The sequence below is a fragment of the Gossypium raimondii genome, chromosome 6 (assembly GCF_025698545.1).
Source record: "Gossypium raimondii isolate GPD5lz chromosome 6, ASM2569854v1, whole genome shotgun sequence".
NCBI lineage: Eukaryota > Viridiplantae > Streptophyta > Magnoliopsida > Malvales > Malvaceae > Gossypium > Gossypium raimondii.
Window position 1 is genome coordinate 59,921,553 of NC_068570.1, and position 27,719 is coordinate 59,949,271.

At 35.7% G+C, this 27,719-nt stretch overlaps 6 protein-coding genes across 7 annotated transcripts; 1 reads left to right on the plus strand and 5 right to left on the minus strand.

Annotated features, from left to right (window-relative positions):
* The first annotated feature begins 302 nt into the window (after nt 1–302).
* LOC105772408 (U-box domain-containing protein 8) lies at nt 303–1,774 on the plus strand. Its single transcript, XM_012593681.2, has one exon. It carries the CDS (start codon nt 444–446, stop codon nt 1,542–1,544), a length of 1,101 nt encoding a protein of 366 aa, XP_012449135.1. The 5' UTR covers nt 303–443; the 3' UTR covers nt 1,545–1,774.
* Nucleotides 1,775–3,855: 2,081 nt separating this feature from the next.
* LOC105772406 (uncharacterized) lies at nt 3,856–8,728 on the minus strand. The gene is made up of 3 exons (XM_012593679.2): nt 8,458–8,728; nt 7,485–7,653; nt 3,856–7,264 (listed from the first exon to the last, which is right to left on the minus strand). The coding sequence occupies exons 1-3, from the start codon at nt 8,569–8,571 to the stop codon at nt 4,059–4,061; spliced, it is 3,489 nt and encodes a 1,162-aa protein (XP_012449133.1). The 5' UTR covers nt 8,572–8,728; the 3' UTR covers nt 3,856–4,058.
* A 503-nt stretch (nt 8,729–9,231) lies between these two features.
* On the minus strand, nt 9,232–13,523 carry LOC105772402 (cysteine-rich receptor-like protein kinase 18). Its single transcript, XM_012593674.2, has 7 exons — nt 12,643–13,523; nt 11,199–11,327; nt 11,003–11,124; nt 10,472–10,682; nt 10,139–10,376; nt 9,925–10,069; nt 9,232–9,822 (listed from the first exon to the last, which is right to left on the minus strand). The coding sequence occupies exons 1-7, from the start codon at nt 13,505–13,507 to the stop codon at nt 9,487–9,489; spliced, it is 2,046 nt and encodes a 681-aa protein (XP_012449128.1). The 5' UTR covers nt 13,508–13,523; the 3' UTR covers nt 9,232–9,486.
* Nucleotides 13,524–15,387: 1,864 nt separating this feature from the next.
* On the minus strand, nt 15,388–19,024 carry LOC105772403 (cysteine-rich receptor-like protein kinase 25). 2 transcript variants are annotated; one of them, XM_012593676.2, is made up of 7 exons: nt 18,056–19,024; nt 17,647–17,784; nt 17,325–17,446; nt 16,695–16,905; nt 16,376–16,613; nt 15,900–16,050; nt 15,388–15,828 (listed from the first exon to the last, which is right to left on the minus strand). In XM_012593676.2, exons 1-7 carry the CDS (start codon nt 18,852–18,854, stop codon nt 15,496–15,498), a joined length of 1,992 nt encoding a protein of 663 aa, XP_012449130.1. In that variant the 5' UTR covers nt 18,855–19,024; the 3' UTR covers nt 15,388–15,495. The 2 variants fall into 2 exon arrangements, with proteins under 2 accessions (XP_012449130.1, XP_012449129.1); XM_012593675.2 differs by having other exon boundaries at nt 17,647–17,808; nt 18,056–19,021.
* A 3,021-nt stretch (nt 19,025–22,045) lies between these two features.
* On the minus strand, nt 22,046–22,841 carry LOC105772405 (NDR1/HIN1-like protein 10). Its single transcript, XM_012593678.2, has one exon. The coding sequence runs from the start codon at nt 22,767–22,769 to the stop codon at nt 22,176–22,178; it is 594 nt and encodes a 197-aa protein (XP_012449132.1). The 5' UTR covers nt 22,770–22,841; the 3' UTR covers nt 22,046–22,175.
* A 3,131-nt stretch (nt 22,842–25,972) lies between these two features.
* LOC105772404 (NDR1/HIN1-like protein 26) lies at nt 25,973–26,996 on the minus strand. Its single transcript, XM_012593677.2, has one exon. It carries the CDS (start codon nt 26,823–26,825, stop codon nt 26,103–26,105), a length of 723 nt encoding a protein of 240 aa, XP_012449131.1. The 5' UTR covers nt 26,826–26,996; the 3' UTR covers nt 25,973–26,102.
* Nucleotides 26,997–27,719: the final 723 nt, after the last annotated feature.

Sequence of the window (27,719 nt, forward strand, 5' to 3'; positions counted from 1 at the left end):
TAAAACATTTGTTTTGTATTATAAAATTAAAATTAATTATAAATTAAATAAAAATATTGACATTTTTATTTCTAATAATTTAATGCCACGTTAGCATATTTTCAGTATTGTAGTCATTTCACAAGCTATAACTACCTTTTATATATATATCAATGAAACTTCTTTAATGAAATTGTCCTTAATACCCTTTTATTATCCCCAAGTCCTTAATCCGAAAATTCAAGCTAATAAGAGGGGCATTGTAGACATTTCACAACCCAAAACCACCCTTCACAAGCTAAGTCTGTTTTTTTTTATTTAATTTTTGTCTGTGTGAATTGAAATGAAAAAGAAAATCATAATCTCTCATCACAGTTTCCAAAAACCTCATAAAAACCCTTCTTTAAAAGCTCTTTGAGAGATTAGAACAAGGGCTGAGTCATTTTGTCCGAGTTGGTAACGCGATGTCGACTCAGTTTCCGGACGATTTCAAATGCCCAATATCTCTCGAAATAATGTCTGACCCCGTTATTCTTTCATCGGGTCATACTTTCGACCGGGTTTCAATCCAACGGTGGTTAGATTCCGGTCACCGTACTTGTCCGATTACCAAGCTTCCCTTACCTGAACACCCGTGGCTTATCCCTAACCATGCTCTTCGTTCATTGATTTCCAATTATACCCTCGTCTCCCCCTCGAAATCACAACCTTGTTCTCAGCCACAAACCCTTGTTTCTGCTTTGACGTCCCCTTCGTCTCCTATTGGAACCAAGCTTGACTCGCTCACTCATCTTGCCGGACTCACTAAGCGTGACTCGTCGCTTCGCCGTAAACTCACTGAGTCTGGGGCTGTACCCGCTGTTCTTAAGTTTGTTGACTCGGAGGATCCGGTTTTACAAGAAAAGGCACTTTCTTTGCTCCTTAATCTTAGTCTAGATGATGATAACAAAGTGGGTTTAGTTGCAGAAGGTGCGGTAAACCGGGTCGTTAAAATATTACGTATCGGTTCACCCGATTGTAGAGCCATAGCTGCAACGATTATAACTAGTTTAGCCGTCGTTGAAGTGAATAAAGCGACGATCGGAGCATACCCAGATGCGATTCCGGCATTGGTTCGGCTTTTAATTGCAGGTAAAGGAAGGGAAAAGAAAGAGGCAGCAACAGCTTTATATGCAATTTGTTCATTTACTGATAATAGAAGAAGAGCTATCGATTGTGGTGCTGTGCCTATATTGATAAATTTATTGGATTTAGGGTTGGAACGGGCTATTGAAGTGTTGGGATTATTGGTTAAATGCAAAGAAGGAAGAGAAGAAATGATGAAAGTTAACGGGTGTGTTAAGGTTTTGGTTAAGGTTTTAAAGAATGGGAGTTCAAGAGGGGTTCAATATGGGTTATTTACTTTGAATTGTTTGTGTAATTATAGTGAAATTTTTTGTTTTGAAGCAAGAAAACAAGGGGTTTTAGGGATTTGTATGGGGTTAGTGGAAGAAGAAAATGAGAAGATTAAACGATATCTTTCGAATTTGGTTCAAACTTTGAGTGGAAACCATGCTAATGGATGAATCAATGCATCAATGGTGGAAATGGAAATGGAGGTGAGTTGTTTTTGTTTAGCTTTCTTGTACAAAAAGGTGGAAAAAAGATTAGATTTTTGTATCTTTGTATATTTGAATAAAAGTGGAACATGATGGAATATGAAGGATTGTTGTTCTTCCTTGGTTTTTGGATGTTGTAGTGAAAAACAAAAAATCAATATTTAGTTGACTTGAATCATAGTTGCATGTTTATTTAAGTTTTTGATCTCGTCTATTTGGAAACTTTTGATCTTTTATGGACTTAGGGATTGAATAATTAGATTCATTTCGGTTACAATTGTGATTGTTTTTCCGTTTTGTTCGATCGATTTGCGTAGAACTTTTGTCTTATTTAGTTGCTTTTGTGTTTATTACGAGTATGGTGTAGTGTAATACAGTATTTCTCACTTGCTTTCTTTATAAATACACTGTTAATATCGCCCCCGGATTTGCCGGTACATTGATTTTTTTGTGATGTTGTAAATGTCCTAAAGCATTGAATTTTGGTGATGTTGCATATCTGTTACATTCATTTGCAGATGCTGTAATTGCTTACTTGAATACGGTTTATATGCTTTCATTGTTGACAAATGAATATGCTGGCATAACTAGTTGATTGTTTCTTGTTTTTGTGTTGAATTCAACATTTGGACTGGTACTTTGTCTCGAACGATACCAAAGTTGTACCTCGAGGCTTTCTTGTTGGTGTATGAAGAAAAAAAGGCCGATGTTCATATTCTTCTTTGAGTATAAAATAGAATAGATTTGATGTGCTTATGTTGAGTGAATGAACAATTGTTGTTAACCTCGTATTTGATGATTTTACGATGGATCATGCACTCTCTAGCTTGGCTAGGCACGTCAAGGTTGAAAACTTCGGAAAAAGGTATGTCCTGTTGAAGTTTTATCTCTGGTTACTAGAGATTCTCTTAATATAGCTTATTATATAGTTGACTGACATTTTGTTGGCTAAAGCTTCATATAAATTGCTGCTTATGTAGATACAGAAACTTGAAAAATCATTTAGTGCTTTTGAAAACCTTGAATCGAGCAAGATTTCGCCCTTTTAATCTTTTGGTTTGGAGTAGTGTAGGTGGCTTACATTTGCAGTAGTGTAGGTGGTTTCTTTGCAATGATTGATTGTTATATAGACCAGCAGTGCATCAATAGTAAAAGTTCATCCTTGTTTTATAAGGGGCCTATGTCTAAGTCCTTTTTTTTTGTGCAAAGGTCGTAGTCCAATGATTTAGTTTCAAGTTTAGGGTTGGGGTCTAGTTTTAGGTTTAAGTTGGCAAGCTCATAGTTGTTTATAAGGGCCTAGCTCTAAGTCAGTAAAAGTACCGTAGAAGCCCCTGAATTTAGAGTTAGAGTGAGAGTTAGATTGCATTTTAATTTCTCTGTTCTTGTTAAAAAGTTTATCCATTTCTACGATTAAAATTTGATTCTTATACGTAAGCATGAGATATATATGGCATGTCAAGTATTATTCTCTGGTTAAAAGTTAAATAGATGAAATTTTCAGCAAATAAAAAGTAATTTAGAGTGCAAAATGCAATCTAAATTTCGGTTTGAATGGGGGAAGTGCTCAGCAGCCAACAGAAAGATGAAGTATTTGTGAAGCAAAAAAAGCTTAATGTGACGGACACAAATTTTCACATCCACACGTCATGGATGTTTTTAAAGACATTGTTTGGTCTGGTCGGAGAATATAATATTATTATATATGTTGGCAGAGTTATGTTGAAGCTAACCATAGCATGCGTGTCAAAGGTAAAAACTAAAAAGTAAATTTGTATTAATAAAGAAGGCCATAACATCACATCGTTAGTGAAATGTCTACTGCAAGGATCAAAGTTTATGCTTCTTTAACTTTTCTGATAATATTTTTTAATGCTTTGAATTTATATTGAAAATAAAGTGTGTATTTGGAGCTTCAACAACCCCTGTTTTTCTTTTCTTTTTTTCCTTTAATTTCTTCATTTGCTGTTTATTTGATTGTGACACAATCCCAACAAGCAAACCAATATGTAAATAAATAATTAAAAGAACGGATAAAAAAGGTGATGAAATTCCGAAGAGCTTTCCAATGAGATGGGAGATACCATCTTTACTCATTGCTGCCTCCTTTAAAGGCAGGACCTCAGAGATTGATTCCGTTTATTGGTTTAACGGTAACTGATTGTTGAAGTATTCTAACTCTTAATATAAGGATCTTCATGGTAAATTTTATTTTCCCGCAACTACAATAAACCCTGATGTCAACCGAAACTTAACAGAAACATAAACAAGAAGAGATCCATTTATAAATCATCATGTTCAATCTTTTATTGCAAATGGTATGAAATGAAGAGCATTTTCCACCTAAGAATCAATGATTAAAAATTTAGTATACATATGCTTAAGATGGAAATAAATCATTTTTCACATGGTAGCCACAAATATTATGTACCTCAAATCATTTTCCTAGCTGAAAATGGAAATTTATATGATTTTAGTATTTTATTAAGACAAGGAATTTAGCTTTTTCTCTAGCATTTTGGCCTTTCTAAGTGCATCTAAAGCCTCAGTTTGTTTCCCTGACCTTTTTAAGTTGACTGCCTTGACCTTTTCAGCTTTGATCCGCTCTTCCAACAGGATTCTCTCTTGGTTGACATTGTCAGTTTTTGCGATGTGGTGTTTTACAGGTTCTGGTCTTTGAGGGCTATGTTCGATCGTACTAGAACCATCTAATCCAATAGCTTTCAGGGCAGATAAAAGTTGAGGATCGAGAAGATCCTCAACAGCTACATCGTCTGCTTTTCCTCCCCCGGTGTTTGTTGAATCCTGACCAGATGATTCTTCCAACTGTGCCTCAAGAGACTTGGCTATTTCAAACTCAGCTTCTGCTTCTTGAAGCTTACCTTCTCTTCGGAGTTTCAAAGCTTGGCGCTTATGACTAAGGGATTCTTGTTGCAGCTTGAAGCGATCACGTCCAGACAGTGGTTTTGGAGCCAAAGTTGATGCAGCCTTCTCTTTTGTCGCATCAGAAGGGAAAGAGGATGCAGATATTGAGCCATCATTTGTGTCGGCTTTTGGTGGAGTGCCGTCTTCTGTCGGGCTCTTCTCCAACAGTTTTGCTAGCCGAAGTTCTTCTCGAGCTTCTGCTAATTTTCCGTCTCTCTTCAAAGCAAGTGCCTTCTTCTTATGAGACAAAACTGCTTGCCTAAGTGAATCTTGGTTGTTCTCAGAAGCAAATCCCTCACCCAGACTTGCATCGATCGCATGTGTTTTCTGCTCTCTATTCACTACCCTACCTTTTGCATCGGTACCTTCATCGTTGGTTCTAAGATCTAGGGAAGACAATGGAGCATCAGTTTTAGCAAGGGAAGATATGTGGGATACAAAATCACCTTTCACTTCATTTTTCGAAAGCCCTTGCTTCTCATGGTTGGCAAATGATTCGGCATTCGTAGGTTTACTGTCCTTGGACAAATCAGCAACAAGTTCTTCTTTCGGAGCTTCCAATTCGGCCAGTTCAGATTCCAGTAACTTCGCCTTTTCCAACAAGTCCTCAGCCTCTTCGGCTTGTCCATTTCGTCTAAGGGTGAGAGCCTTTCTTTTCAAGTTTAGAAGTTCTCTTTCAATTTCCCTTTTACTTCTTGGTGGCGAAGCAGACATACCCAAAGAGGGTTGAATAACAGATGGACAGCCAGAATGCAAGGACTCAGAGGAATGCTTTTCGTGCTTAGTTACCGGTTCAACTTCGTCCCCTTTCCAACCCAAATTCTTTAGCATTGAGAGCATAGCTGGATCAGTCATATCATTCTCCGTAACATTTTCATCTGCTTCTTCCACAACACCTTTTTCATTCGGCCACTTTGGTTCGACCACTTTCTGTGGGGCTTCCATTTCTGCAATCTCAGCCTCTAATGCTTTAGCTGTTTCCAGCACTTCCTCTGCCTCGTCAGTATTTCCTTGGCGCCTAAGCGAAAGAGCTTTCCTTTTTAAGCCTAATAACTCCCTCTGTATTTCAGCTTTAGTTCTTCTCGTTGCCTTAACCGGGATCATTGGAGGAGATTGAGTCGAAGAAGATTGAATAACTTTTTCAGAATCCTTTTGTTTAGAATGTTTTGGCAAAGAGTTCGAAAGCTCATCATCATTTTCATTCCAACCTAAGTTCTTTAAGATCGAAAGATACGTCGGATCATGCAGGTCTTGATCTGTAACATCTCCTTCAACTGGAAGAGTTTCTGACAAACTATCGTGCTCGTCTTTCAAAGTTACCTGCGCAGCCTTTGTGCTGGAAGTGTTGTCCATTTCTTCAAGTTGCTGCTCGAGAATCTTGCCTTTCTTCAATTCTTCCTCCGCTTCATCGAGTCGTCCTTCCCTTCTCAAAGCGAGGGCTTTCTTCTTCAAACCCAAAAGCTCTTTCTGAACAGCCAATCTACTCTTTCGTGGAGGTTTTAGATCATTGTCATCACCCAACTTAACTGACTTCTTTGATATATCAGCAGATTCAGGAGTTGGACCATTTTGATGAACTGTAAAATTCCCAGCCTGAGAATCGTAGCTTTCAAGGTCCTTCTCAAGTAACTTTGCCTTCTTTAACTGCACCATTGCCTCCGCAACATTACCAGCTCGCTTCTGACTAAGGGCCTCTCTTTTTAACGAAAGAATTTCATTTAACAGTGCCTCCCTGTTAACAGGAGTAGACCGAGGCATAATGTCTTCACTTGGATTAGAATCCTCGGCCCAACCTAGTGATTTCAAAGCAGCAGCTATTTCCGGATCATCCATATCGTTATCAGTTACTTCAAAATTATCATCAATGCCAATATCATCACCGGTTCCCAAAAGTTTACCAAAGTCAAAGCCTTCTGTATGCTCGTACTGAACTAACATATCATCTTGTTTATCATTACCCATGCTATTAATTATAGCAGATAGCTCATCATCCGAATCATCAGCTCCGGCCAATAGTTCTTGTTCCTCGAGTTGCTTCTCCAAGACTTTAGCTCTCTTTAGTTCTTCTTTTGCTTCTGCAAGCTTCCCCTCACGCTTCAACATGAGAGCCTTTTTCTTAATGGCAACAACCTCGGTCTTGTCTGTGCCATGTTTGCCACTTTTCTTCGGCATTTCTCCGAGAAGTGAGGAGAGTTCACCTTCCAAACTCATAGCTGCGGATCCTTTACCCTCATTATGTGGATCCATATCAGACCACCCGAGTTCCCTGAGTTCAGCTGCCAGGTCATCCTTACCCACTTGAGTAGAGGCCTTATTTTTTCTGCTGACGGCATCTTTGTTCTGGGTCTCGGACATATTGCTAGATGACAAACTTTTTTTACGGTTTTTTCTTATATATATCTCCAAAGACTCAGCTTGCCTCTCTAGCTCTTTTCCTCTTTTAAAGGCTTTCAGAGCTTCCTCGGGTTTCCCTTCTCCTTTTAGAATCTTATACTTTCTTTTTTCCTCCACTGCTTGCTGGCGCAGTTCCTCAGGACTCGAAGATGCCATATCATTCTGCATACGCTGATCAACAGACTGACTTCGATGTATTTCTCCTCCCCTGTCATGAACACTGGAAGACGATGAACTGCTATTTGCCCGAGCAACACTAGGAGTCATATCATTGTTGGAAGTTACTCTTAATGAAGAGGATTCCTTTACGTCGGCACCAAGAATCTGGTTCAAAATGTCATCCTCGTTTTTAGCAGCCGGTTTTGAACTACCTGCATGAGCCAGCTAAATCATTTAATATATCGACGGTAATCCTTCGGATGAGCAAATAAACAAGTGCCCCTCATACAAACTTAAATCGGCAAATCTAAAATCAACATGCTCGTAATTTAGTTTTACAGGGAGGAGAAAAACTCAATAAACCCGAAACACCGATTTCTAACACCAAACCTATCATTGATTAAATGCAGTACACAGTTAAGAAAATGATACCTCTCCCAGCTCTACTTTTGTGTCCATGGCGCAGCTCAAATCGTGCGGCCTCTTCTAGCGTTTTACAAGGTTCGCAGATACGAACGGGCGAATCACCCTGTCCACGCAAAACCATTCTCTTCTGAGTACAGGAACCGCAAAATAGGCCCCCACATCGTCGGCAGTGATGCTGGTTTATCCAGAGTTGATAAAGAAACATTAGTAATTAAAACAATTATTACCAATAAGAGAAAAAAAAGGATCATGCAATAATTATCAGACAAATTCCTGAAGCAATGTAAAATACTAAAATTTTATTGACGGGATTTTGACCTCTCAGGGAGAAGTCTGCAAAGTGTCTGACTCCTCAACAGGTTCGATATTGGGTCCGAGGTGCCCATGTTCAGTTTTATTTCTAGCTTTCATCTCCCAACCCTGCCGAGAGCCTGAGCTAGTTCACAAAATAACTCTACCAAAAGCCTGATATGGTGACGGGTTCATAGAGCCAGAGTGCCTTAGGCTCTCTGTAAAGTGACTCTGTAAACCAGCTTGGGCTCTCGACAAATTCAGGAGACAAGACCCGAGATAAAACCAAACATAGACACTCCAAGCCCAGTATCCAACCTCCTGAGGAGTTCGTCAACCCTCAATGGACGACAGTACACCAGCTTCTCCCCGAGAGGTCAAAATCCCCTCAACAAATTTCAAGTAGAACAATTATCACCCAAAAGAAAAAAGGATTCGACTATGAATTTTATCTATCAAGGAGCATCAATAAGTTAAACCAAAAAAGAATCTCAAATTCCAATACAATCATTCCATATTTATATCAAAAAATTCCACGAGTAATCTAAAATACTAAAATTTCAACTAAAATCAAAAGAACCCACAAATTTGGAGAGTAAAAAAAAAAGAAATTTGAGATATGGGTATTGAAATAGAGATTAGAAAAGACAAGAATCCCTTAAAAAATCAAAAGGTCAAAAGCAAAAACCTTGCGATTGATGAAAGTGAACTGAGAAGAACATCCTTGGCAATGAGAAGCATCAACTACCCAATTATTCCCTCTCAATGAAGGCTTTGCAGGCAATCCGATCTTCTCCAACATATCGTAAAAAAATAAAACAAATCAAAATCAAAATCAAAGGTCTTTGATCTTTGATCTTTCTTTTTCTTGGGATTTTTTCTCTTTATTTTTCGATTTCTTTGGGTAGATTTATTGTAGAGAGGGGAAGTAAAAATATGAAGTCTTTTAGACATTTTCGTTTCTCATAGAAAAAGTAAAAGGGTTGATGATGAGTACAAAGTACAAACACGATGCAACGACGTCGTTTATGGATTGGCGCCAGGGGTATGGATAACTCGCTTATAATTAGGTACCAAATTGAAAGGAATTTCAGCCCAAATCAAACTATTGGGTTGTATCGATTTCAAGTTAAATCAATTTAAATTAAATTATTTCGGGTTTAAATTATTTTTAGTTCGAGTTATTTTATATACAAATTATTTCGGGTTTAGATTATTTTAGATTTATTTATTAAAATTTTTGCGTTTGGCATTAGGTCGGAGTTACTTGTTTGCCTTCTTTCAAGTTCGATGAGTTTTTAACTATTTCATCATAATTTGGTCATTATACTTTACGGAAATCGAGGAGGATTAAGTTGTTAGAAAACATATGAACTTGAATTACTGCTTTTTTGCTAATTTGTTGCATATGAATTGATGAGCTTCTAATGTTGTTAACGATGACAAAAAGATTTAACAGTGCTATCCAGTCGGACTAACTTGTTAGTTTTCATAAGTACGAGAATCAAAGTCTTAGACTAAATTAGAAGGATTAAACTCTTAATCTTCATCAAGTATACAGATGAAATGAAGATGAAAATAGTCCTTCATTATTTGAATTAGGCACCTTTGTCGATAAATGGAAGTAAAGAGAAATCCTAACAAGTTCTTACAACACCCTTAACCGATAGAACCTTGATAAAATGGATATACACTCGTTCTCCTCCATGTTTGTGTCTCATCTAGGAACTAACGTAGAGACTGTAACCTCATTTCTAGTGAATCGATCTGAATTATTATCATTTGGCGATGCTGAAGCCGGTGTCTCTGATTGCACAATGATGGCACTATTGGGGTTCATAAAAGCTGGTGCGGATGGCATCAACATTGATATAGAAGTATCGCTAAGCATAAGAAGGACCGAGTTCATGGACGGTCTAGTTTCATCATTTGCTTGAACACATAGCAACCCTATATGAATGCATCTCGTCATTTCGCTTCTTGACCCACGATTGCCCCTCAAATACTCATCTACCAGATTTAAACTCGTTCCTTCTCTCCAATTTCTCCAGGCCTGCGAATTTTCGATAGATCGAAAACGACAATGTTTTGTAAGTTGATACGAATCGTGAAAAACGACATCCGCCCCATAAAACATTAGTGTTTTTTAACTTACATATGTAAGAAGATCCGCCCCGTTGTTATGGAAATGGCTGATTTTGTCACCACTAATGATTTCCAAAATCAACACACCAAAGCTGTAAACATCAGATTTAAGTGAAAGCTTCCCACGCTTTATGTATTCCGGAGCCATGTATCCACTATACACAATAAACAGGTAAATGAATTTCGATTACTTGGCTATCAAGGAAGGGCAAATTGAAACTTACAATGTTCCTGCAACCCTTCTTGTATTATCTCTAGTCTGGTCGGCTTTGAACAACCTTGCCATTCCGAAATCGGAAATTTTGGGATTCATTTCTTCGTCTAACAGAATGTTCGAAGCCTTTAGATCACGGTGAATGATTCGATACCGAGAATCTTCGTGAAGGTAAAGTAATCCTCGAGCTATTCCTGTTATGATTTTGTACCTTGTGTCCCAATCTATCAGTAGTCGTTTGTTCGGATCTATGAATCGATGAAATAATATGAACAAAAAAATTACAAATTGGCTGTGACTAAATTTGCAAGGACTGAAATGAAAATAAAGAAAATATTAGTACCAAATAAAAAATGGTCGAGGCTTGAATTAGGCACAAACTCAAATATAAGAAGCCTTTCTTTTCTTTCCAAGCAAAACCCTTTAAGCCTAACCAAATTCCTATGTTGAAGCCTTGCCATTAACATGACTTCGTTCTTGAATTCGTCATCACCTTCTCCAGATTCATTAAATAATCTCTTCACAGCTATCTCTTGTCCGTCATCAAACCTACCCTGTAATAATAATAATAAAACACGATATTCGATTAAATCTCGATATTGTTCAATATTCGAATCCCAACGATATGTACATTAGCATGAGATACCGCGGCACACCATATGTCACTGTCTGGTTATTTTATCAGCCACATCAGTTTTTAACAGTATAAATTTATGAAAATTTTAATATAAATGACCAATTTGCTATTTGATCTAGTGCACAGGAACTAATTTACCCTTTTTTTTGAGTAAAAATGACAAAATACAGTCTAACTCCTAATACAAAAACCTCCACGATACTTTTATCGAATCCCAACATATATAAATATAAATACCTTATAAACAGCACCAAATCCACCTTGTCCAAGCATGTTATCATGGGAGAAATTGTTTGTTGCCTTTATTACAGATTTCAATTGAAATAGAAGTGACTCCAATTCCAAACCATTATCCTTGTCTGCATTATTGACACATGAATATTAACCACTTTGAACATAAAATTTCAGTTCATCTTACATGACAATGACTTACTGTTCATGTCTTGTTTTGACAATTTCGTTTTTCGTCGAAGGACGAAAACGGCGGCAACTATTGCTACGAAAACGATGACCGGCACGACGATGATTGCAATAGTTTTTGATGAAATGCTTTCCTTATTGTCTGCACAAACAAGAAAACTGTTGGGTAACATTGCAAAATGCAATAAGGTATATGGAAGTGATTCTCAAATTTCACCAAGGGTAAATTACATTAGTAGTAGAGCTGTCCATGGGCCGGGCCGGGCCCTGAAAAAAGTTTCGGCCCGACTCTTAGGCCCGGGCCCGGCCCGAAATATGGGCCTAAAATTTTGCCTAGGCCTGGCCCGGGAAAAAAAGAGTAAGCCCGGCCCGGCCGGCCCGATTTTTAATAAACACAAAAAAATATTTTAAAAATAAAAATATTTTTAAAGTATTTTAAAATTAAAAAATAAAAATAAAAAATATATATTTATTATATTCGGGGCGGGCGGGCCGGCCAAAAGTTGAGCCCGAGCCCGGCCCATTTTAAACGGCCTCGTTTTTTGCCCAAGCCCATATTTGGGCCTATATTTTACGAACCTCCCATATTTGGGGGCGGGCCGCCCTACCATGGACAGTCTAATTAGTAGCCACCTAATCATGGGCCAGGCTGGGCCGCCTAAAATATGGGAGGGTTCGGGTAAAAATATAGACCCGAAATATGGGTTTAGGAAAAAAATGAGGCCCGTTTAGAAAACGGGTCGGGCCTCGGGCACTACTTTTTTTGCCCGGGCCCGGCCCGAATATATAATAAATATTTATTTTTTATTTTTTAAATTTTAAAATATTTTTAAAATATTTTTTATTTTTAAAATAAATTTTTGGTGTTTATTAAAAAAAGGGGCCAGGCCGGGCCGGGCTCGGGCTTAGGAATTTTTTCTTGGGCGGGGCATGGACAAAATTTTAGGCCCATATTTTGGGCCGGCCGAGCCCAGGCCTAGGATGAAGGCCGAATTTTTTTTGGACCCGGCCCGGCCCATGATCACCTCTACTCAAATAGTCACTCAAATAGTCACTTGTGTCTTTTTTGGTCACTAGCTACCAGTTGACTAACTATAACAACTTTTGAAATTGGCATACTAGCAACTTTAACGTTTAATATTTATATATTATGGCAATTTAGTCTTGATTCTAAGAAAAATGTAACCCTCAAAATTGAAACACCTAAAATCCAAGATAATAATTTTCATTTTTTTCAATTCTTTTGAATTTAAACCTCGATGTCACAGAAAAACAAAACTACAAGACTAAATTACACAATATGTAAATGTTGAGAGTTAATTTTTTTTTTTAGAATCAAGACTAAATTGACATAATTTATAATGGTTTAAGGTTAAAGTTGCTATTATGCCAATAAAAAGACGAAATCGAATACTTAGGTGACAAAAAAAAAAGAGTAGTTTACCCTGATACTTAACCTTTTATTGTTGCTAATGGATTGTCGATCGAATCAGGAGGCGGAGATGAAAGCGATAATCGTACGGTATCGGCAGTAGGCGAAAAGAACGTATACAAATCCCACCGCATACGGCAACTCGGCGTTTCGACGTAACCGCCTTGATAAGTACGACAACACTCGGTATACCGACGAATCAATGTCCTTAAACAAGTTAAGCAATTACTTTCGAACAAATCCGGTGTACATTGCATTAATGCTTGAATTTCCTCAGCCACACCAGTTGCATATTTAAGCTTTGAAGATCCCATTGAAGCTTTTTTGGCCACAGCTTCCATTAATTCACCCCAAAGCTCAAAAAACAACGTTAAATTCGATGCAACATCTGTAATAGCATTAGGGTTAATCGCTTCTTGTATAGGTTCCAATGCTAAAACACCAAATAAAGACTTGTCTGAATATCGAACAAGACATGGTATATCACCATCCCATGAGAATGCTTCTGTTTGGTTTTTACAACTTGATAGTAATTGATGAGCTGTAAAATTGACATAAACCAAACAATCTTCTCCAGACAAATCACCTCTACATAGTGCTTGAGCATAAACTCTGTTGGGTCCGTCTTCACCAATGGAAGTATTGAAGAAACCGCCATCTTTAGACACGTTTGCTGGGAGAGAAGTGAGGATTAGGTTACGGTTTCGAGCAAAGGGACTGTTGGTGGTGAAGTTATTACCAGTTTCTAAACAGGTTTGGGCATTTGTGAGAGAAATAACTAAGATTATTACAAGGAAGAAAGCAAAAACCAGGTTGTTTAGATACATTGTTTTCAGGTAAGGGTGATGATTTTGGTGAATACAGGGGGTTATAAAAAATTTCATGACCATGATGGCTCTGCCATGCGATAACAGAACACAAGGTTTGAAACTCGGTTTGGTTGAAGGGAAGTGAGGGAAAGTTGCCTTATTTTAATGAGACTGTGTCCGACAACACGTGTAGAATATGGCCTAGTGGTACTATAATATAATTCTTTTTATAAAAAAAATTAATCTCTATATCGAAATTTGGTTGGTTAAAGACTTGGTTCTTATACAAAATGAGGTCAAATTTTGTTTTAGGCTAGAATTGACTCGACTATTTAAAATCCCTTCTCAATTTATAAATATGAGAATAATGCGCTTCAGTGCACTTGAATCCACGTCTTCCTACATTAACAATAATAGCCATATCAATCAAGTTAAGACTCGATCGACAAAATTTGCTAACGTATGTCATCAAGAATCAATGAACCAAGTTGTCTTAGAAAGCATCAATTTTTTGGATAAATAATTTAATTTCATGCTTAAGACCTTTACTTTTCTTCTTAAAGACATTATTATTTTTTTAAAGAAGTATCATATCTTCGAAGGAATAATTTACACTCGTGTTTAGGAGTATAATTTTTTTTCGATATAACAATTTTAAGTTTAAGAGCAATATAATAATTTATGGAAGCGTCATCATTTTTTAAATTAATAGCTTAAGCTCTGGTAAAAGTACTATGGAAGTCTTTGTACTAAGAGTTAGATTGTATTTTTCTTTCTCTATCCAATAAATGAGCAAATTGGTTTTTTCTGTTAAAATTTCATCTATTTATACTATTAAAACCGGCGTAGTTGACAAAATAACCATATATTTACACCTAGTATGCCACGTGTACTTCATGTTGAAATACATTGACTAATTTTTAACAGTAGAAATAAATAAAATTTCTAATAGAATACAATCCAACTCTTAATATAAGGACCTTTACGAGACTTTTCCCTTAAACTAGTATTTAAGAGCAATACAATAATATATTGGTCAAAATTGTCTTCCTATAGACTAAGTTTCTTTAATATTACACTTTCCAATATCTACCAATAATTTGACATTGCAATTGAAAAAACGTCCACTACACCACTAGTTGTACCATTTTCTAATAATAAAATCATCATAATTTTTGAAAATTTTAATACGAGAAAAATGATCTATTTGTTGATAAGTATTAGCTCAATTGACATCATTGTTGTTATAACAATTTAAACTCGGGAGATAAATGTCAGATTTTCACACGACAAACTGTTCATAAAGAGATTTTATAAGCCCTTTATTGACTAAAATAATATCTAGTTAAAAATAACGATGAGATTATACATGCTTAGATAAGATGGATTTAATGTTGAAATTCGAATCTTAAATCATATCGGGATTTGATCAAATATCGTGTTTTTCTATCATTATAGGATAAGCTTGATGATCGACTAAAAAAAAAGCTGTGAAGAGATTATTTAATAAATTTAGGCAAGGTGACGAAGTTAATGGCAACTAACTCAAGCCTCGACCATTTTCTATTTGGTACTAATATTTTCTTTATTTTCATTTCAGTCCTTGAGAATTCAGTCACAACCAAATTGTAATTGTTTTTGTTCATATCACTTCATGAATTCATAGATGCGAACAAACATTCACGAATAGATTGGGACGCAAGGTACAAAATCATAACATGAATAGCTCGAGGCGTACTTTACCTTCACGAAGATTCTCGATATTTAATTATTCATCGAGATCTAAAGACTTGGAATATTCTGTTAGATGAAGAAATGCATCCGAAAATTTTCGATTTCGGAATGACATGGTTGTTCGAAGCCAACCAGAATACGTATATATACACGTATATATGTTGCGGCTCACTCCTCAAATGTTGAAAACTTGCATACATAACGGAATGATAATTCAAGTATCGAAATTAAATAAAATAAAGTTTATATATATATCGAAAGAGAAAATGGGTATAATTTTAAAACAAAGATATTATTATATTTAGACCAAAAATTGGCAGATAAATAACACAGCATCATCGAGGATCTAACTCCGTAATCGATACTTCATTGATCGACCATGGCGTTGATCGGCTGGTCGATTGATCGGATTCAAACCCCACGTTTGGCATCTTTCCCTCGGTTCTCGAGTTACGAAAAAATGCAGGTTCGTTAGGTACTGGAAGTGTTACAGAGTAACTGTTGAGCATCATAGCAATGGTAGCCATTGTTGGCCTTTCAGCTGGATCTTCTTGAACACATAGTAACCCGATTTGAATGCATCGAATGACTTCGTTTCTCGAGTAATTATCTTTCAAGACAGTGTCCAACAATTCCAATGGTGTCCCACTCTTCCATTGTTTCCAAGCCTGCAAATCGTTCATCGAGTAATTATAAATAGATAATCGAAATAACAAAGGCGAAAAACGAATATACTCACGTAGCTAATTAGGTCATCCGCGGCATCCGTTCGGTAGAAACTACTGTTCCTTTTGCCACTTACAATCTCCAAAACCAAAACACCGAAACTAAAAACATCCGATTTCACAGAAAATTGCCCATGCATTGCGTATTCTGGTGACATGTAGCCACTGCAGATCAAATCAATGTTAGTATGATGCCAACAACCGTACAAATATCATGGACGCTCTTGTACAAGAGTAAACTGGTCTCTTCTATTAAAAATTTCATTTATTTCTACTGGTAAAAGCTGGCATAATTGATAGAATAACCAGATAATGATTTGTTGTGTGTCGTGTAACTCATTTACCCTTTGATCTAATGTATAAGGATTAACTTACTCAAACTAAATTTTAACGAAATGCAATTGAACTCCAATTATAAAGACCTCCATGATATTTTTTTCTAGTTAACAACTTTCAAAGAAATGCTATATAACATGTTACGTTTACTTACTAGGTACCAACTACTCTTTTTGTAGTTCCTTGGGTTTGATCCACACCAAAAATCCTGGCCATCCCGAAATCTGAAATTTTCGGGTTCATGTCACTGTCCAGTAATATATTGCTCACTTTAAGATCACGGTGTATGATTTTAAGTCGAGAGTCTTCGTGTAGATAAAGCATTCCTCGAGCAACTCCTACCATGATCTTGTATCGTGTAGACCAATCCAATTGTGCTTGTTTCTCAGGATCTAAATGAAGAAAAATAAGCATTTTTGTTCACACTCGGGGTAATCTATGAAATCAAATCCAAAATCCCAAATTTTTCTTACCAAAAAGAAAGCAATCCAAGCTCTTGTTAGGGACAAACTCATAAATTAGTATCTTTTCTTCTCTTTCCAAGCAAAATCCCAATAGCCGCACTAGATTTCTATGTTGAAGCTTGGCAACTAATAGAGCTTCATTTTTAAATTCTTCAATACCTTGCCCTGAACTTCTTGATAGCCTTTTAACAGCTATTTCTTGTCCATTAGGAAGGGTGGCCTGAGAAAATGCACAATATTAACTCATTGCGAGGCAGAATTCAATAGTTTCAGATTTGAATTTCAACATTTGCAATGCTTTCCGAACAAAAAAGATGTAATGATAAACGATTTTGAATAAGAATGCTGACTAGAACATTAAATTTTTAACGATGATGGCATGACAATCTCTGCATGATAATGTATCTATACTTCATGCCGAAACGGCACCATTAAAAAGAATATATAAATAGTTCAAGAAAGTTTCAAAAAATAGCATGAAATGCACGTAGATTTTCATATAAGCTATCATGTTTTAAAATTTAACGTTTTAGTTGTATTTCCATTAAAAAAACAAAAACAAAGGCCAAATTGACAAATTGACAAAAGATATAAACGTTAAGTCCTAAATTTATCATTATGTCCAAAAAAACGAAATACCTTGTATACTTCGCCGAAACCACCTTCACCTAGCTTGTTGCTATATGAGAAGTTGTTTGTGGCAACTTCTATAGTGCTAAAATCATATTGCAAGGTCTCAATTGCGGATATATCATCTTTTTCTGTTCAACCAAATATAAAAAAGAAGTCATATTTCCAATAAAAAATTTATTTGAAAAAAAATTAAATCCTAATACGAGAATATTTAATAAAATTCAAACCCTAAATAATGCATTAACCTTTATATAAACACAAAAAATTATAGGGTCATAACACCCTCAAAACAAGAATTTCTAATGCTCAAAAAAAGAATCTATCTTACCATTTTCTTCTTCTACAGCTTTGTACTTCTTCCTTGCTCTCCTTTTTAGTAAACAACAACCCAAGAACAAGAGAAGAACAGAGACCGCAATTGGAGCAATAATTGCAATAATTATTGGCAATGTGTTCTTGCTTTTTCCTTGCAATGTGTTCTTGCTTTTTCCTGCATAGCCAACATTTACTTTTGAGTGGTGAAGATATGAGAAAAGTTTATAAAAGTATTAGAGGTTTTGTATGAAAAATCGAATTGTATTTGGTTCTTTTTAACTTAAAAAAAATTAACAGAAAAAAAAGGATAATTTTCTCTTTAATTTTGGAATGCAATCGAGCTTCCATGAGTAAATTTATGGTAAAATTTCACTTTAATTTGCCAAAAATGAAAAAAACCAAACCAGAAAGTATGACTGAACCTGGAGTTATTGCAGGAGGAGGAGTTAATGGAGGTGGTGGAGCTGAAACTGAAACAGCTGTTTGGTTATAAAAAGGGTAAAGTTCATATCTAATGCTACAACTCGGTGTCAACACTCTTCCCCCTTGTTTCCCATCGCAACAATTAGGCAAATCAGCAATAGCTCCTCTCAAACACGTGTTACAATCCGAGGTTGTCAGGTCGGGTGTACACTGTAAAAGACTATACAATGTTTGAAACCTCGAAACATTAGCTTCACTGGTCGCAAACTTCTTCAACGGCAACGTATCATTCAAAGCCAAGGCGGCTCCGTCGTTCATCGTGGTGGCCAATATCTGGTTGAACCGTTCTTGGTTCGATACATTCGCCGTGTTTATCAAATAAAACTTCGGTACCATCGCCGGAGTTGAAAAGATTGATTGATTGGAGTAATGAATAAGGCAATTATCGTACCAAATGACGGCGGTTTTCTCGACGGGGCAACGTTGAATGACGTCTTTAGTAGCTGTTGAAACACAATCTTGACACCCTTTGGTTGAAACATCGCCTCTGCAAAGAAATAAACCGTAGACGATGCCGGAGTTGTGTTTTCCGGTGGTTGTGTTGTGGAAAAAACTACCGGCGGTGGCGTTGGAAGTAAGGGAAATGAGCAAGCGGTCGAGATTGGTTTTGTAAGTGCTGTTTGGTGAGAAAATGGTGGTGTTTGGACAGTAATGAAAGAGATAAGTTTGTTGTTGAGCTTCAATGGTGAAGCTAAACAAGGACAGTAACAACAAGAAAAAGAAGAAGAACAGAGACATGTTTCTTTAAGCTAAGGCGGTAAGTGAAGGCTGTTCATCAATGTCGGAAAGACAGGTTGAACCTGAAAAAAGCAAGTGGTCGTATAAGTCAAGATGAGTTATTATAGGCATTTACGCGTCTTGGATTGGTGATGGAATTGACGATATATATCGAAGTACTGCACTCACACATGCATCAGGTCCACAGTCCACACTGACCTTTGAACAAATCCTCCCCAAGTTTGCTTAAAATTCGATGGAAAACTATTTCTTATATATTAAATTGATATTTTTTAAATTTTATTTATATACATGGTTAAAAATTGGCATAATTGATAGAATATCCAGATAATAATACGTGGTATGTCATGTGTATCTCAAGGTTAAATAATTTATTTATTTTTACTATTAAAAACTGGTCATTGTACGTTAGCATGAGGTAATGTCATTGTCTAGTTATTTCCACTAGTCACGTTAGCTTTTACCAATAAAAATATATGCAATTTTTAATAAAAGGACCAATTTGTTTTTTTATCTAACATATAGGGGCTCATTTGTTCATTTTTTGTGTAAAGGGAAAAAAATGCAATATGAATCATAATAAAGTGAAGGCTCTTTGGGTATTGGTCCTGTTTGAGGACTTATTATTGGGTTAAATTCTGCTATTAATCTCTATTCTTTATAAAATTGTGATTTAATCCCTATACCTTAATTTGATATTTTTAGTCTTGTACTTTTCAAATTTTAAAATTCCCATCATCATTAAATGATAATTGTTAAATTCATTAAAGTTATGTTATTCTCAAAATCTGATACGGTATGTGTAATATCATGTTAGCTTATTATTTCTACATAAATGGATTAATTACATTATTTGTGTCAAAATTGAAATTTTAAAATTTTGAGAAGTATAAGTACTTAGAATGATTTAGTCGGAGAATATGGGCTAAATTTATAACTGTTCATATAGTACAAGATTAGTAATTGAAGTTATCCAAACGAATTTACCGATTTAAAAAATATAAAAACTAAATCTATAATTTTCACAAAATATAAGGACTAATAACATAATTTAAACCGAACTTGAAAAAGCAAGTCGTCGTAGTCAACAAAAGTTATAAAGGCATTTAATTTTTAATTGATGAATGGGCGATGGCAGTTGGTAAGGAGATAATGATCGAAGTAGTCTGTTCACATTCATGGTGCCTTAAAAGATGCAGCCCCACACACTGACGTTTCGACAAATCTAATTCAACTTTACATTCATGGTGCCTAATTTAGGTACTTAACTGAGACCAAAAAAAAAAAAAAAACTTTGGTAGCGATTATTGAAGCTAAACTTAGGAACTAAAATGGGACAAAAATCTCAAGTACTAAATTGAATGTTAAAACCAAACTCAGGTACCAAATAAAGTATTAAACCTTTTTGACAATAAGATTATTAGAATGTAGGGCAAATTACATTAGTAGTCACCTAACTATGAGCAAATTTCTTTTTTAGTCATCCAATTATAAAATGTTACAAAATGATCACTCAACTATTAGTAAATTTCTTTTTTGGTCACCTAACTATTCAATTTTGTCTTGTTTGGTCACTATCTGTCTAATGGTTGCAACCTTTAAAATTGGCATCATAGTAACTTGAACCCTCAACATTTATGCATTGTGTCAATTTAATCTTTGGAATGTTAGACCTTAATTACTATTCCAAAACTATTTTCCTTTGGAGTAGTGAAACAATATTTTTTTTTTGTTTTGGTATTCTTCATATCCGTTTTACAGTCCATGTTCGGAGTTTATGGTTGCTGCTCTCAGTAATGTCGTATCCAATGTTTGAACTTGTACGTCTCCCCTTAAAAATACAACGTTTCTTACTATTGCACCCGACATTTGTATATAATGAAATAATATATGATTCAATGAAACACTAATCAATTAGCGAGGTGACAAATTTGAAATTGTAACCTCATTAACAGAACATACTCTAGCATAGGAATAGGGTTGATTTGGTTCTAGAACAACACGTCCAACAAGTTCTGTTGGTTGAGGAAGTGATATGGTCTCACTTCACAACATGAGAATTACAGATGATATGGTTGGTCTATCTGTTGGGTCTTCTTGCACGCACAATAACCCAATATGAATGCATCGAAGCACCTGACTGACCACGCATGACTCGACAATCAATGGATCTATTAGCTTCATTCCTTGACCTTCAGACCATAGTATCCTTTAGGCAAGACCCCTCAATTGAATATCAAGATAGTCATGTACGAATCTTATCACTTTAAACTAATAAATGAGAGCCAAATGATTGACTCGTAATAAAGAAACCCAATTGGTTGGCTTTGGTGAGTAAGAGTTGGCATTGTTTAAATTCTCTAGAATCTGATGATACAAACCGGCCGTGTCACTAGTTTCGTTTTCTGAAGGAGGCAGAACCGGCACCGGGGCTTCTGATTCAACACCATGGTTCTTGGTTATGCTAGTCTCCGGTGATACGTCTCAGGGTGTTCCATAAAACTGTTCCACCTCGTACCTGATATTACAGCTCGGTGTAAGAACTCATCCAACCTGTTTTCCGACAGATGCTTTTGGAAGTTGAGCAATAGCTCTTTGTAGACATGACAGACAATCTGCAGCCGACAAATCAGGGGTGCATTGAACAAGTCCATACAACATCATGGAACTCCAAACATTAACTTGTTTAGTTGCATACATGTGGTTAGAAACATTCGAAATCATCTTCGTTAGATCCTCGAATCTCTGCAAATTCATCCCAATGGTTTACATCTTGAAGGTTCCATGCATAAAGAACAGGTGATAGCTCCATGATAGAGAAGAAAGATCTATAGGAACAACGCACTAGGCATTGATCATCCCATATGATCGCTTCTTTGTTACCGGGACACTGGTTTCCGATCTCAGCGCTTGTTGTGTTAATGCAGCTTTTGTAGATATCGGGTTTAACATCACCTCTACAAAGGAAAAGGCCATAAACTTTGTCTGGTTCTACCCCATTCAAGGTCCTTGCTCCGGTTTCAAGTCCTCCTTAGTGGCGGATCCGCTAGTTGTGAGTACAAAAACCCTGGTTGTTTGGGCTTCTCTGGCCACGCCCTTCCCTCCCGGCGACGATAGTTGGTTGTGTGGGCTAGTGTTTGCATCAAATGCACAATATATTCATGAACATATAATTAAATAAACAAACACATTTCTCATTTTATATATACATATATATATTAATGAAACATAATTATTGATAATTACAACAATAATATTAATGTTTTTATTTATCAATTAAAAAGTAAATGAGTTTATTCATGAACGTATAGGAAGATTCATTTAACCGAAATGAGCATGACATTTCTTGTTCTTCCAAGCCGGCAAGATCGATCCTTTTGGTCCAACTCCAACATCACAATTGACATGCATCTTATGGTGCTTAGCATCCCATGTTCTAATCTTGTATTTGATCACCGACGTTATTTGCAACCGGAAAACCACCATCCCTTGTTTCCTAGCATTAATGAACTCCGGCCAACGCTTTCCGGTCACCGTCAGCGTCACCCCACAAAATTTACCATACAACATCGTAGTTCTCTTTGGTCCTTGTAAGAAGGGTTCCATCAATGGTGTCCACCCGATTTGTTGATCCCTATAAAAGACCAACCCGGCCACGGAGTCGTAATAGATTCCGTTGTGCTTGTTGGTGTTACGGGCGGTGACGTTGAACGTTATTCGAGAATCGTTGAACCCCGACGGTTGAGCGAAACCAGGGACGGTGAAATCGATGATATGAAACGTTGGACGATGAGGGCGTAAACTAAGCCATAGAATCAATAAAATAGTGCCAAGTAAAAGTAAAAGAATAGACAAGAATATGGTAAGCAGTTTGGTGAAACCCTGGCAATACTTCTCTGACTGGACCGCCGCCATTGTTTGGACTGATGGAGGTGGTTTTGGTTCGGAGATGGAATCAAAGGGTGTTGTTCTGCAGTGTTGATTAAGTGATCTTAAAAAGGGAAGGGACGTTAAAAGAATTTGTACCCTTTTTGCATGGCGAAAGAAAAGAATAAGGCCATTATCGTTTAATGAAATAAGCTATCCATGTTCACAAATGATCTGTGTTTTGGATATGTAATGCTATGATTATGTTTAATTACTACTACATTATGGCCAAGTCCGAAACTCGGACCAAAATTTGGGAGGATTTGAGTAAAAATATTAAACTTGAAAATGAATCTGGGTAAATAAATTAGGCTCGTTTAATATGATCCAAGCTCGAACTCAAACATTCAAAGCTCAAGCTTGACTGGCCCGATCTATTTTCTATGTATATATATATATAACACAAATAAATTAAATTTATAGTTAAATATTAAAAAAATTAAGATACTTATATATAACACATAACTATTGAATAATTTAATTATATAATTCGAGTTTTAATATTGTGTTTAATCAGACTAGAATGATGAGGTTGCGAGCAAGTTTTTATTTGTTATTTCTTTGTTCGAGTCAAGTAGAGTTTAAATTTTTTTTAAATCAAGATCAAGCTCAATTCGTCTAAAAAATTCATACTACTGTTTAAAAATAATAAAATAATAAAAATATATTTTTATATTAATATTTATATATTTTTATAATTAAATTTAAATAAAGATATTTAAAAAAAATTATCAAACTAGGTCCAAATTCGACTCAAATCGAGCTAAACCAAGTAGGTCACCCAACTCATAGACAACTCTACTTTCACATTATATCTTTGGGTAAACTACTAAAATAGTCGCTTTTGTTTACCTCAGGTTACATTTTAGTCACTTATGTTTGAAATGTTATGTTTTTGTTACTTACGTCATCAAATTGTAACATTTTAGTCACTGAGTCGTTAACGGTGTAATAGTAAGCTGACGTGACACGTTAAATCATCATTTCAAACAAAAAAATTTAGGTTAATTTATACAATCAGTCCCTATATTTTTTTTCATTTTGATCAATTTAATTTTTTTCTTTTATGTTCTTTTAACTTTTCTTCTTCTTTTTTTCATTCTCTTTTACTTCTCCCTCTATTTTCCTCCCTTTCTCCATTTTTTTAACATAGTTTTTTTTTCTATATTTTCCATTTGTTAAAACTTGTCCCTATACTTTTATTTTTTGAACAATTTAATTTTTTTCAAGTGAGGCGAGCTTGTGGACTGATTTTAACAAATGAAAAACATAGAAAAACAACGTTAAAAGAAATGAAGAAGGGAGGAAAACAGAGGTAGAAGTAGAAGAGAATGTATGAAAAAAAAAAAGAAGATTAAAAGAACATAAAAGAAAAAAAAATTAAATTGCTCAAAATAAAAAAAATATAGGGACCAATTACAGAATTTAACCTAAAATTTTCGTTTGAAATGATGATTTAACGTGCCACGCCAGCTTACCGTTACATAGTTAACAGCAATTAACGGCTCAGTGACTAAAATGTTACAACACGATAACGTAAGTGACTAAAACTATTTATACCTTTTGTCCTACTTTTATTATAACGAGTATCTCTTCTTATCGTCGATTTAAATTCGGATTTGAGTTGAAATAACTTATTTAGTTACGGATTAGTGACGGATCTTGTTATTAAATGCATCGGTGGTATCATTCATAATTCCAACATTACATTAAAAAAATCAAATAAAAATAAGAATAATTACGTAACAATGGAAGAACCAAATAAAAGAATCTATAGTCTTTTTGCATGGCGAAAGAAAAGAATAAGGCCGCCATCGTTTTAACGAATAAGCTATCCACCTTGGTAAATGCATTGTGTTTTGGATATGTAAGGCTATGATTATGTTTAACTAATACGAGAATAGTAGATCTGCTTATGGTTTGGGTTATTCGTTTAAATTTTGAAATTTAAGAGAGTTTTGATAAAAATATTAGGTTTGAAAAATAAGCTTGGGCAAAAAAATTAGACCCGTTTGAAATATGGTCCGAGCTTAGGCCCGAGCCTGATCCACCCAGCATGTTTTCTATTTTATATAAATATTATGTTATTTTTATATAGTATGTAATATATAACACGTAAAAACTAAATTTATAGTAATATATAATGTTTTAATGTAAATATTTAAAAAAATGTTAAAATGTTTATATAAAAATTATATAAAGATATATATAGGCGGGCCTAAAATGGACTTCGGCTAGTCATTTACAAATATGGGTAGACTTGGACAAAACTTTAGACTTATATTTTGGACTGAGCTGAGCTTGAATAAACATAAAGTGTATTGATCTCAACCCGAACCCGGCCCGACTAATAAACACCTCTAAGTAATAGTGTGATAAATACAATATAAAATATCCAAACATGCCTATATTAAACTACAAAATAGCTCTTGTTGATATCGTGATACAGCAAAAAGGAGACACGAAGGAGGATGTGATGGTGGTCACGGAGGCCGGTTCACCCAATCAGGGCGGAGAGCCGGTGGTTACAAAGAATGAGGGGGAGGAAAGTTTGAAGGCTAAATGCTAAGAGTAAGTTGGCAGAGTATAGACTTAGTATGCTGAAGAGTTTAACCTCTCTTCCTCGTTATTGGAGGTATTTATAGGCGGGGTCTCGTGGAAGATGGTGTTAATGTGCTGGACCTACCATCTAACCATCATTATGAAACATGTGGGATGGATGTCTTCGAAAGGATGAGAATGTCTGTGATGGGATAGATCCTGTCATTCCTAATTTGGCGGTATGGAGCAGTTAAACCCGACCAACGACATCATGTTCATAATAGAAGGACGAGGGCCTGGAGTAGCGGGTGGTTCTTGCTTGTCTAGGTGATTAGGACGGGAGGTGAAGCTCGAGGGTGACCTTCTGATTAGTAACTAATGGATTTGTTGTTCAAGTGTCCTTATTTGGATAGAGGAATATAACAAGTCTTATATTATGAGATTGAATAATTAATTTAATTATATAATTTGATTTTCTTTATTGTGCTTAATTAGAATAGAAGGATGAGGTTGCTATAACAAGTTTTAATTTGTAAGTCATTTATTTGTTCTTATATTTTCGCATAGAGATGTCTATGAACTGGATCAGATAGTAGCTTAATTTTCTAAAAGATTCAAGCTTAATCTCGACACGTTCAAAAAGCTCATGATACTGTTTAAAAATAATAAAATATTTTTATATTTTTATAATTAAAATCAAATAAAAATAAGAATAATTACACAACAATGGAAGAATCAGTTGAAATGAAAATGAGAAAGAAAAAACATGTTATGCAAGAATCAACTGAAATAGACAGGACATTTCTTGTTTCTCCAAGTCGGCAAGATCGTTCCATCGGGTCCAACAGCAACATCGCAATTAACATGCAGCTTATGATGTTTAGTATCCCACGTAGTAACCTTAAATCTAATCACCGACGTTATCTCCAATCGGAAAATCACCGTCCCTTGTTGCCTAGCATCCATAAACTCCTTCCAACGGTTACTATTCACCGTCAACGTCGCCGCACCAAACGTACTGTACACGATCGTAGTCGTCTTCGGTTCTTGGTAAAAAGGGTCCATTAACGGAGCCGACCCGATTTGTTGATCCTTATAAAAAACTGACCCGACCATGGAATCGTAGTAGATTCCAATGTGTGGATTAGAGTTCCTGTCTGTCACGTTAAACGTTATTTGAGCGTTCTCGAACCCCGAAGGTTGAGACAGACCAGGAACAATGAAATCAACAATATGAAACCTAGGACGATGAGGACGTAAACTAAGCCATAAAATGAACAACACAATGCCAACAAATAAAAGAAGAGACAAGAATATGGTACATAAAATCTTGATGACTCGATTGGTAAAGCTTTCGCGAACACGGTGTGCGTAATAACGGGCAGTGTGGTGGCGTTTGATGGGTTGAGGTTGCGCTTGCGCTTGCGCTTGCGCTTGCGGGGTTGGTTGGTTCGGGTAGTCTTGTAGGGTGTACCGGATCGGCAACCTGTCGGAACGGGCCATTTTTTCTTTTCGAGAAGGTTTTCGGAGACGATTTTTGGGCGATGAAACGGAAAGTGTTGCTTTTGTAGTGGCCAATTACGTGATCTACAAGGAATTTGATGTCTTTTTGCATGGGGAAAAGAAAGGAATATAAGGCCCTTGTTTATTTGGAGTTTGGGTGCAACTTTGGTGCTTATAATCATTAATTAGAACAACGATATATGTATATATATATATATATATATATATATATAATGATATAGGAATTGCCAACTTGAAGGTATAAAGGTATCTTTGCTGCGTATAGGAACTGAAAAGTATGCGTACAATTTGGATAAAGAATAAAGTTCATATACTATTTGGTTCATGAGTTTCGTTTTATTTTCAATTTAGTCCTTAAGTTTTTTTGGTCCCAGTTTGGTATCTAAGTTTGGTTTCAATATTCAAATTGGTATCTGATTTTTATAATTTTGATACTTGAATTTTTTGTCACCTGATTTTGGCTTCTGTGTTCAGTTTGGTACATGATTATTTTTTTACTAGAGCGCACGTGTCAAATATTCATTGGGCCACATAATTCCATTTGGTTTGAGTACTAAATTGAATATTAAACCAAACTCAAATACCAAATAGAACATAAAAATCAAACTTAGATACCAAATGATTTATTAACCCTAGAGAATCTGGTTTTCAAATTATTAGGTGGCAGAAAATTTGTTTATTGTTTAAATTATAAATATTCTAATATGGGTGGAATATGATTTTAACATACTTTACAACTACATTCATATTTAATAAATATATTATGTTTTTGTTTAAAACTGTGATTCGGGCGAATTAATGTACGATATCGTTATGTTTTATGTTTATTAAAGTTTGATTCAATTCAAAATTTAAGCTTAAAATTTTGCTCAA

What these genes read in the sequence shown, in the direction of transcription:
- LOC105772408 (XM_012593681.2), top strand. Translation starts at nt 444, where the DNA reads ATGTCGACTCAGTTTCCGGACGATTTCAAATGCCCAATATCTCTCGAA.
- LOC105772406 (XM_012593679.2), bottom strand. Translation starts at nt 8,571, where the DNA reads ATGTTGGAGAAGATCGGATTGCCTGCAAAGCCTTCATTGAGAGGGAAT. An exon ending in TCACTTTCATCAATCGCAAG is followed by an intron (nt 7,654 to 8,457) that starts GTTTTTGCTTTT and finishes TGGATAAACCAG; the next exon opens with CATCACTGCCGACGATGTGG. An exon ending in CAAAAGTAGAGCTGGGAGAG is followed by an intron (nt 7,265 to 7,484) that starts GTATCATTTTCT and finishes TGGCTCATGCAG; the next exon opens with GTAGTTCAAAACCGGCTGCT.
- LOC105772402 (XM_012593674.2), bottom strand. Translation starts at nt 13,507, where the DNA reads ATGGTCATGAAATTTTTTATAACCCCCTGTATTCACCAAAATCATCAC. An exon ending in GTCAAAACAAGACATGAACA is followed by an intron (nt 11,125 to 11,198) that starts GTAAGTCATTGT and finishes TCAATAATGCAG; the next exon opens with ACAAGGATAATGGTTTGGAA. An exon ending in AGAAGGGTTGCAGGAACATT is followed by an intron (nt 10,070 to 10,138) that starts GTAAGTTTCAAT and finishes TATTGTGTATAG; the next exon opens with TGGATACATGGCTCCGGAAT.
- LOC105772403 (XM_012593675.2), bottom strand. Translation starts at nt 18,854, where the DNA reads ATGTCTCTGTTCTTCTTCTTTTTCTTGTTGTTACTGTCCTTGTTTAGC. An exon ending in AGCTGTAGAAGAAGAAAATG is followed by an intron (nt 17,447 to 17,646) that starts GTAAGATAGATT and finishes TTGGTTGAACAG; the next exon opens with AAAAAGATGATATATCCGCA. An exon ending in AAAAGAGTAGTTGGTACCTA is followed by an intron (nt 16,051 to 16,375) that starts GTAAGTAAACGT and finishes TTTGATCTGCAG; the next exon opens with TGGCTACATGTCACCAGAAT.
- LOC105772405 (XM_012593678.2), bottom strand. Translation starts at nt 22,769, where the DNA reads ATGGCGGCGGTCCAGTCAGAGAAGTATTGCCAGGGTTTCACCAAACTG.
- LOC105772404 (XM_012593677.2), bottom strand. Translation starts at nt 26,825, where the DNA reads ATGGCCCGTTCCGACAGGTTGCCGATCCGGTACACCCTACAAGACTAC.